The sequence below is a fragment of the Panicum hallii genome, chromosome 1 (genome assembly GCF_002211085.1).
Source record: "Panicum hallii strain FIL2 chromosome 1, PHallii_v3.1, whole genome shotgun sequence".
Taxonomy (NCBI): domain Eukaryota; kingdom Viridiplantae; phylum Streptophyta; class Magnoliopsida; order Poales; family Poaceae; genus Panicum; species Panicum hallii.
Window position 1 is genome coordinate 36909610 of NC_038042.1, and position 10237 is coordinate 36919846.

A 10237-nucleotide genomic window follows, 5' to 3' on the forward strand; every position below is an offset into this window, starting at 1 on the left:
CGCCTTGCGTAGTCGAAATCCTTCAAGCCTGCGACCGTAGCCCCCAAGCGTTGTGCGAACAACTCGTGGCTTAACAGATCCGAAATGGCGCCGAAGAAAACCAACTAGAAGGACTTGAAAGAAGCGCAAGAGGCAACTGGCGAGTGGTCAATTAGTAAGTGTTCTCGCCACAATCTTGCAAATTTGGTGTTGGGAGGCCTGCTTCAGGAAAGGGATCTCGTCAATTGGCGCCTTTCCCTTCGCGACCCTTTCCCTATGGAAAATGTCGACGAGATCGTCTCTTTTTGCTCTTTCTCTGAACGGGGATTGGCCCTCCCCACTTGTTCTTTCTTCCGTGGCCTTCTTTATTATTACGGGATTGAGCTTCAACACCTCAACCCGAACTCAATCTGCCACATCTCTATTTTCATACACCTGTGTGAAGCCTTCCTCGGAATTGAGCCCCACTGGGCCCTTTTCCGCTATCTTTTTCGCATGAAGCCCCAGCCCACCTCAAAAAATCCATCTGTGATAGGGGGCGCTGGCATCCAGCTTAGGCAACATGCCAGTGAGAAATACATATCTTACAAATTCCCGTCCAATGTCCCCGGGTGGAAACAGCAATGGTTCTACATTATGAACCACGCCCCCAACTCCCTGCGCGTTCAGGCAGATCTCCTGTTCAGCGCCCCGAATGGACCCTGGAGCCTGCTGAGGCAGAGATGGACCAGGTGAAGGAGCTTCTAGAGTTGATCACCGCGCACAAGGAGGCGGGGGGTAACCGGGGCATCCGTAATGATGTCATTCTTCAAACGCCGAATCCAACCCATCCAACAGCGCCACACATTAGGATTCGAGTACATGGGTACTGAAGACCCATCTCGTATGTGCGCAGAGGAACTCGGAGACGACGCAGCGCTTGTTCGTGTCAAGCGAATTCTACTGGACGTGGAAACCGTCCCATACGTTCCAGTAGGATTTTTAGCCCAGAACCGGCCACCAGCAGTAAGTAGTCGACTTCTCGACTTCTTCTTTGATGTTGTGAAGTATAACTGACTGATAAACATGTCACAGGATCGAACGGCGTTATACCGGAATTACCCGCCGCAACCCGATCTGCCCCGACCTTGTCACTTGTTGCCAAGCACCGCGGCCTCAGCAGAAAAAGCGAAAACCGCTTGCAACGAGTCAACCGAGAGCAGCAGACCGAACAGGAAGAGGGTGCATGCAAACAACTCCTCCGGATCATCCATGGAGTTGTCCGACGATGCGCCTCTGATCCCCAGGCGGCGTCGGGAGATGCAGAAATGTAAAGCCGGTGCCGCTGACCTCGCTGGGTAAGTACCGGTCAAGCTGTGAAGTCATCGAGTTGTTCTGCTGAATATTGATAACAACTCTGTTTTGTAGTCCTTCGTCTTCTTTGCCCAGCCCCCAACGACGGAACGTAGTCGAAACACCCTCAACCGAGGATGATGCACCAGCAGCCGTGTCTGCGGGAGCTGCTGGGGCGGACCCGTTGTCCTCTCCTGCGAACGACGTAACCATCGCCATAGCGGGTGCCGCACCGGGGCAGCTCGCGCCCTCAGCTAGGACAGCCCTGCTACCGGCGATGAGTGCCATGGCCATCGCCGCGGCGAGCGCCATGCCCGGGCCACTAGCGCCCTCAGCTGGTACGCCTGCACCTCCGGCCGCAAGCGCCGTGGTGAAGAGGCCGTTGAAACTGGTATTGAGGAAACCAGCAATAATCCGATCCCAAGTGTAAGTAATGCTCTGGATCCTGTCCTTAGCCATGTATGGTAATCACAGTAATGATGCTTTACTGTTGTCTTAAATAGATCAGCAGCGGCGGTGATGCTGGACGAGCCAGAACTCGAGTTGGCTCCTCCAGCCCCCGAGCCCTCGCCCGAGCAAGCCGACGCACCGGAACCAGCAGAGGGGGCAGATGTGGCCTTGCCTGACTCACCGCCGCCCGAGCTCCAGCACGCGAAACTTGAAGCTGGTGGCGATGAGCAAGTCGAGGCCGCCGTTACCGTGCCCGCCGAGGTTGAAGGTAGATGATCCAGCTGCCTTCTGCCGTAGTCGTCGCTGTCTTAAACACTTGTCCTTTGCAGAGACCACGCAGCCGTCAGTCTGGGAGGGTGCGGGTACTTCTGGCGAAGCAACCGTGCTGCCAACCCCTGGAGGAGAGATCGACAACGCACTCCAAGTGATGCACCTCCCAAGGGACGACCTAAGCCGCGTGCGGCAAATGATCAAGGCGATCGATAAGTTTGCCCTGGTGAGTCTTGACTAAATCGCTGGTAGCTGTATGCTCGAGTTGTCTGTCTCTAACGTCCGGAAACATGCAGGATATGAGCCGGAACACCGATGAGCAGGCCGTGAAGCTGGGAGAGTCCGCTAAGCGAATTGACGAGCTAATGCAGGAGCGGGCCGACTTCGAGCGGACCATCACCGAGCTCCAAGGCCGACTCAAGGAGCAGCGAAAAACCCATCAAGGTACGTTGAATTCCATTCTTGAAATCGTACCCGTAGTCGATAACTCTTTGGTCTGAAACCTGCTCATCACCGCAGAACTTAAGAAACTCTTAAATTATAAAGAGGGGTTGCTTACTGATTTGAAGAACATGCTCAATCGCGTGCAGATGAGGTCGAGAAGCTGCGGAAGGTATTTGCTGACATGGAACACCAGTTTGTCGACTGCCTCCAGCAAATCAAGACTCTAGGCGAAGAGAAGAGGCGGCACCAGAAGGAACTCGACGATTTAAAAGCAGCAGCCCAGGAACTCGTAGAGATGGTGGACCCTCGGGAAGACGGCGCTGAAGATGAGCCACCGCAACCCGATCTGCCCCGACCCTATCACTTGTTGCCCAGCACCGCGGCCGCAGCAGAAAAAGCGAAGACCACTGGCAACGAGTCGACCGAGAGCAGCAGGCCAAATGAGAGAAGGGCACAAGCAAACAACTCCTCCGGATCATCCGTGGAGTGGTCCGACGACGCGCCTCTGATCCCTCGGCGGCGTCGGGAGATGTAGAAACGTAAAGCCGGCGCCGCTGACCTTGCCAGGTAAGTGCCTATCAAGCTATGAAGTTATCGAGTTGTTCTGCTGAATACTGATAATACTGTTTTGTAGTCCTTCGTCTTCTTTGCCCAGCCCCCAGCGACGGAAAGTAGTCGAAATACCCTCAACCGGGGATGATGCACCAGCAGTTGTGTCTGCGGGAGCTACTGGGGCGGACCCGTCATCCTCTCCTGCAAACGACGTAACCATCACCGTGGCGGGTGCCGTGCCGGAGCAGCTCGCGCCCTCGGACAGGACAGCCCTGCTACTGGCAATGAGTGCCGTGGCCATCACCGCGGCGAGCGCCACGCCGGGGCCACTAGCGCCCATGGCTGGTACGCCTACACCTCCGGCTGTAAGCATCGTGGTGAAAAGGCCGTTGAAACTAATGTTGAGGAAACCAACGATAATCCGATCCCAAGTGTAAGTAATGCTCTGGATCTTGCCCTTAGCCATGTATGGTAATCACAGTATTGATGCTTTACTATTGTCTTGAACAGATCAGCAGCAGCAGTGATGCTGGACGAGCCAGAACTCGAGTTGGCTCCTCCAGCTCCCGAGCCCTTGCCCGAGCAAGCCGACGCACCGGAACCAGCAGAAGGGGCAGATGTGGCCTTGGCTGACTCACCGCCGCCCGAGCTCCATAACGCGGAACGCGAAGCTGGCGGCGATGGGCAAGTCGAGGCCGCCGTTGCCGCGCCCGCCGAGGTTACAGGTAGATGATCCAGCTACCTTCTGCCGTAATCATCGCTGTGTTAAACACCTGTCCTTTACAGAGACCACGTAGCCACCAGTCGTGGAGGGTGCATGTACTTCTGGCGAAGCAACCGTGTTACCAACCCCTGGAGGAGAGATCAACGACGCACTCCAAGTGATGCACCTCCTAGGGGACGACCTAAGCCGCGTGTGACAAATGATCAAGGCGATTGATAAGTTTGCCCTGGTAAATCTCGGCTAAATCGCTGATAGCTGCATGCTCGGGTTGTTTGTCTCTGACGTACGTAAATGTGCAGGATATGAGCCAGAAAGCCGATGAGCAGGCTATGAAGCTGGAAGAGTCCGCCAAGAGAATTGACGAACAAATGCAGGAGCGGGCCGGCTTCGAGCGGACCCTCACTGAGCTCCAAGGCCGGCTCACGGAGCAGCGAAAGACCCATCAAGGTACGTCGAATTCCATTCTCGAAATCGTACTCCTTGGTCTGAAACCTGCTTATCACCGCAGAACTGAAAAAACTCTTAAATTATAAAGAGAGGTTGCTTACTGATTTGAAGAACATGCTGAATCGCCGCACAGATGAAGTCGAGAGTCTGCAGAAGGTTATGGCCGACACAGAGAAACTGTTCATCGACTGCCTCTAGCAGATCAAGACTCTGGGCGAGGAGAAGGAGAAGCGCCAGAAGGAACTTGACGACTTAAAGGCAGCAGCCCAGGAACTCGTAGAGATGGTGGACCCTCGGGAAGACGGCGCTGAAGATGAGCCACCACTGCTGGATCGACTTCGCGGGGCACCGCAAAAGATCCTCAACTTCATCACCGAGGCCGGCACAACATACGTGGGTCATGCTTTAGGCCTTGTAAAGTCCTTCTGGCCAAAGGCTCGGCTAGAAGTACTCGCAGGGGGCACAGCTGCTGATTGTACTGATGAAAACTTCCGGGAGTACTTGCTAGAGGTCCGGCTAGTAGCTGAAAAAATTGTAGAAAACATGGTCCAGGATTGAACCCTTAGTGTTTATGACTTCTGTAATATAAGAAGCCACATTTGTCCTCCTGTAGCCTTATATGAAGTCTGAGAGCCCCGTCCGCTCTGTAGTGGGGACATGCTACCTCTGAGTACAGCGACTCAGAAAGTAGTCGATATAGCTCTTCATGTGAGCTCATCGGGTAAGCTAGATAAAATCTGACCAAGGGGATCCAACATGCCCGGAACGCGCGGTTTGTGGCACGACGACTAGGATGCCCGTAGCAAAGAGTCGAAAACTACCCTGAGTGCAACGACTTCAGGAGTAGTCGATATAGCCCATCATGTGGACATGTCAAACGAGTTAGATAGAACCCGAGCCAGACGGGCCTAACCAGTTTGAAAAAACACGATTGTCATCACGACGACCCGTATGCCTGTAGCAAGTAGTCGGTTTGTATAAAACTTGAGCGTGGCCAAAGCCTCCGCATTGTATTCAAGAATTTACCTTTCGGGTCATATGGCACAAAAATCCGCCATATGGACCCAGAAAAGGAAAATAATCGTGGCGCGTACAGAATCTGGGGACAAGTCTCCTTAAGGGTAGAAACGTCGCAGGTGTTGTATATTCCATGAATTGGGTACATCCTGACCGTCGGGGTGTTGTAGTCGATAAGATCCTGGTCTTGTAACCCTCTTGACGATGAACGGTCCCTCCCATCTTGAATTAAGCTTGTGCAAACCCGACTCATCCTGAACGCGACGAAGGACGAGGTCGCCTATGCTAAACGACCGTTCCTTAATGTTGCGATCATGATATCGCCGGATCCCATGTAGGTAACGGGCTGATTGAACGAGAGCAGAGCAGCGAGCCTCTTCGACAGAATCCAGCTCCAGCTGTCGTGCTTCGTCCGCCTCGCCTTCTTTATACATCTCGACCCTTGGGGATTTCCACATGATGTCCGCTGGGAGGATCGCCTCGGAGCCGTAAAGCAGAAAAAACAAAGTCTGCCCTGTGGCTTTGGACGGCTGAGTCCTGAGCCCCCAGATAACGTGTGGCAACTCGTGTATCCACTTCCCGCCCTTTTTGGTATTGGTGTCATAAAGTCTTTTCTTGAGACCGTCAATGATCAAGCCGTTTGCTCGCTCGACTTGCCCATTTGCCATTGGGTGTGCCGCCGAAACGTACTTGACCTCGATGGATGAATTTTCATAGAATTCCCAGAATTGGTTAGCCATGAAATTTGAACCCAAATCAGTGATAATAGTGTTGGGGAAGCCGAAACGATGCAAGATATCAGAGATGAAGTCGACCACCCTGTCTGGAGTAAGCTTGGTGATCGGTTTGAACTCGATCCACTTGGTAAACTTGTCGATAGGCACAAGGACATGAGTAAACCCCCCTGGCGCCGTTGCAAAGGGCCCAATCATATCAAGGCTCCAGCATGCAAACGGCCAGGAAGGCAGTATGGTAATAAGGTTGTGAGCCGGGACATGTGATTGCTTGCCGAAGAACTGGCAATTATGACATTGTCGCACCAGGTCCTCAGTGTCAGACACGGCGGTGGGCCACCAGAAGCCAGCTCGATACGCTTTGCCGACTATCATGCGTGATGCTGCATGGTTACCGCATACTCCCTCGTGTATCTCTCGCAAAATGTCCTAGCCCTCCTCTGTTGTGACGCACTTCATAAGCACGCCAGACCGTGCACCACGTCGATACAGCTTGTCTACGACTAAGACGAACCCCTTGCTCCGTCGCATGACACGGGCGGCATCAGCGCTCTAGGGATCCATCCCTGCCGGTAATACGAGGTCTCGGATGAAGTCGATAAAGGGTCCTCTCCAGTCCTCGCCAACCAGCATAACCTCCTGTTCTGGCTGTACAGAGCCAGTGCCGGTGGAGACCTGTGGTGAAGGGCTGATGGACGGTTGCTTCAACTCTTGTACGAATACCCCAGCTAGGACTTGTGCTCGGGTTGAACCCATCTTAGACAAGGCATCAGCGGCGACATTGTGCTCCCGTAGCACATGATGAACTTCTAAGCCAGAGAATTTGTTCTCTAGTTTGCGGACCTCTTGTACATAGGCCTCCATGGTCTCTTTGTTGCAGTCCCACTCTTTGTTGACCTGCTGGACGACCAAAAGAGAATCACCGTAGACAAGTAGCTGCTTGATCCCTAGTGATATCACCAAACGAAGCCCGTGAAACAAGGCTTCATACTCGGCTTCATTGTTGGATACCTCCCAGAGGATTTGGAGGACGTATTTGAGTTGTTCGCCTCTTAGGGATATGAACAACACGCCAGCGCCACCACCGTTGAGCTTGAGAGAACCATAAAAATACATGGTCCAATGCTCTGGCTTGTCGACTGGAATTGGAACTTGATTTTCCCTCCACTCTGCCATGAAGTCGACTAGAGCTTGGGACTTGATCGCAGTGTGTGGCTTGAAGTCGATCGACAAAGCCCCTAGTTCCACTGCCCACTTTGAAATACGGCCCGTGGCGTCCTGATTGTGTTGGATATCCGCCAACGGGAAATCTATGATCACGGTGATCTGGTATTCTTCGAAGTAGTGGCGTAATTTCCGTGAAGTAATCAGTATGCCATAAAGAAGCTTCTGGACTGCAGGGTATCGCACCTTAGATTCTGAGAGTACTTCACTGACGAAGTAAACAGGCCTCTGCACACCAAACACATGGCCTTCCTCGGAGCGCTCGACAACAATGGCACTGCTGATAACATGGATAGTTGCCGCAATGTAAAGTAAGAGGGTCTCACCCGGCAATGGTGCTGTGAGGATCAGGGGCGACTGTGGGTGCTGTTTGAGGTCCTGCAGGGCCCGCTCGGCTTCCTCTGTCCAGTGAAATTTATCTTGGCGCTTCAAGAGCTTGAAAAAAGGAAGTCCTCTCTCCCCGAGTCGAGAGATGAACCTGTTAAGGGCTGTCATGCACCCTGTAAGTTTTTGCACATCTTTGATTGTGGCAAGTGCCTCCATATCAGTGATGGCAGTGATCTTTTCCGGGTTGGCCTCGATGCCCTGGTTACTCATGATGAACCCGAGCAATTTACCCGAAGGAACGCCAAAAACGCACTTGGTCGGATTGAGCTTCCATCGGTATTTCCGTAGGCTGGCGAAAGTTTCCTCCAGATCCGCGATTAGGCCCTCGGGACTTCTGGTCTTCATGACCACGTTGTCCATGTAGGCTTCCACATTCCGGTGTAACTGATCAGCGAAGCACATCTGGATTGCACGCTGATAGGTAGCGCCTGCGTTTTTCAACCCGAAGGACATCGTCTTGTAGGCATAAGTCCCAAACGGGGTGATGAACGCGGTCTTGATTTGGTCTTCCTCCTTGAGGGCAATCTGATGGTACCCTGAATAACAATCAAGGAAACATAGCAGTACGCAACCTACAGTTGAGTCGACTACCTGATCGATGCGAGGGAGCCAAAAGTGATCCTTCGGGCAATGCTTGTTGAGATCGGTATAATCGACACACATTCTCCATTCTTTATTCTTTTTTAATACAAGAACAGGGTTAGCTACCCACTCTGGGTGGATTACTTCTTTAATGAATCCAGCCGCGAGGAGTTTAGCTATTTCCCGTTTGATAGCCTCCCGTTTATCAGGGGCAAAACGACAAAGTCGTTGCTTCTTTGGTACAGCTTGCGGATATGTCTCGGTTAGCCCGCAGGAAACTGACGAGCGCGAGTTCCTATTTGTCACCCAAACCCGCGCCAATGATGGCTGTCTTGGATGAGTCACCTTCTTGGAGCTGGATTGACTTGAGAGCCACATCGCCTGTTGACTTGACGCCTGATTGGCTCGCCTTCTTTGTCGGGATGTCCAGCTCGGCTTGAGAAAGTTGTTGTGTGGCCGCGAGTACTTCTCCAGAAGCATCTGGCACACGGGAAGTCGATGCATACTGGATGGCCTCTTGGTTGCAATCATAGGACTTCTTCAAGTCGCCTCGGAGCGTGAGCACGCCACTGTGTCCTGGCATCTTGAGAAGTAAGTAGACGTAATACGGCACCGCCATGAACTTAGCGAGCGCCGGCCTCCCCAGTATAGTGTGGTAGGAAGATTTGAAGTTGGCCACCTCGAACTTGATGAACTCGGTTCGGTAATTCTCCCTCGTCCCGAAAGTGACTGGGAGAACGATCGTTCCAAGCGGGTGCGCGGCATTGCCAGGAACAATACCATAAAAAGGAGCCTTGCTCGGAACAAGCTTGTTGGTCAGGTCCAGACCCATTTTCTTCAGCGTACTGGCGAAGGTAAGATTAAGTCCGCTCCCGCCATCGATGAGAACCGAGTGAGCTTGACTTCTGCGACCACGGGATCCAACACCAGTGGAAACTTTCTAGGCTCGGAAAAGCTGGTCCACTGGTCGGTACAGGAAAATGATATGGGGACCTCCGACCATCGGAGTGGTCGTGGTACCGCCAGCTCGATGGATAGAATTTCCCGTAGCAGCAACTTCTGTTCTCGCTTGGAACAAAAATCTTCATCACCACCAAAGATAACATTGACGGTTTTGGAGGCATCCTGGAACTTGGCTGTCTCAGATTTATCTTCTTGCTCCTCGTCTTCGGGCTCTTTGCCCGTTGACTTGTTCTTCTTGCCGTTTCCAGGGGAGCCAAAGGTGCGCTTGAGCTGAAAGCAGTCGATCGCTGCGTGTTTGGAGTTGACGCACCAAGGGCACTTCTTCTGCAGGAGCTTTTCAAACTGCTCCTGCGTGGTAGACTTCTTGCCCCGCGAAGGACGTTCCACAGCCGCGATGAGATCGTCTGGCTTGCATTTTTGGGAGGAACCCAAAAAGTCCTGCTGGCCTTTGTCAGCCCGGTTGTCGTTGTTGCGCTTCTGGTTGAGGTCGGTGTGTCTTGGAAACCTCTCGCACATCTTTTCTTCTTGTTCGGACCAGTCGTGCATCATGTCACGTAGTCCTGCAACCGTCTTCGGCCTATTACGCCCAAAATCACGATATATACCTGGGTCCGTTAGACCGTTGTAGAAGCAGTCGATGATGTCCTCCGTGATGTTGGCGATGGTGGCCCGCACGTCGAAAAAACGGCGGGTGTAGGACCAGAGGAGTTCGTTACGCTCCTGCTTGCACTGGGCGAGGTCGTGCTGGGTTCCTGCACGGGTTATCGCCCCCTGGAAGTTGTCGATGAAAACCTTCTTGAGGCCCTCCCAGGAGTCGATGGAGTTGTTGGGGAGGCTTTCCAGCCAGGTCAGCGGTGCAGGTTCCAAAGCCATCGGAAAGTAGACGACTTTGGTAGTGTTGGAGCCACCGGCCACCTCAATGGCAGTGGAGTAACAGCGGAGCCATTGTTGGGGGGCCTGCTTACCATCATACTTGGTGATGCCGATCGGCTTGAAACCCTCCGGGTACTTGTAGCTGTTGAATCTCGTAGTGAACGCAGGAAAACGATCGCTGCAATCAACATCGTCCCGCTCAGCTGCCTCGCGTTCCCGTCGCCTTGAGTCGAGGACTGACCGGACGTCGCGCCCTTCA

The 10237-nt window shown here is 53.1% G+C and overlaps 1 protein-coding gene across 1 annotated transcript; it reads left to right on the plus strand.

The window, feature by feature from the left end:
* The first annotated feature begins 1588 nt into the window (after positions 1-1588).
* LOC112896963 (rootletin-like) lies at positions 1589-4396 on the plus strand. The gene is made up of 7 exons (XM_025965104.1): positions 1589-1737; positions 1815-2029; positions 2091-2257; positions 2328-2442; positions 2622-2764; positions 4051-4198; positions 4332-4396. Exons 1-7 carry the CDS (start codon positions 1589-1591, stop codon positions 4394-4396), a joined length of 1002 nt encoding a protein of 333 aa, XP_025820889.1.
* The last annotated feature ends 5841 nt before the right edge of the window (positions 4397-10237 follow it).

Coding starts and splice junctions, on each gene's coding strand:
- LOC112896963 (XM_025965104.1), top strand. CDS start 1,589: ATGAGTGCCATGGCCATCGCCGCGGCGAGCGCCATGCCCGGGCCACTA. Junction 2,258..2,327: donor CGATCGATAAGTTTGCCCTG/GTGAGTCTTGAC, acceptor GGAAACATGCAG/GATATGAGCCGGAACACCGA. Junction 2,765..4,050: donor AAGCAGCAGCCCAGGAACTC/GTAGAGATGGTG, acceptor GTAAATGTGCAG/GATATGAGCCAGAAAGCCGA.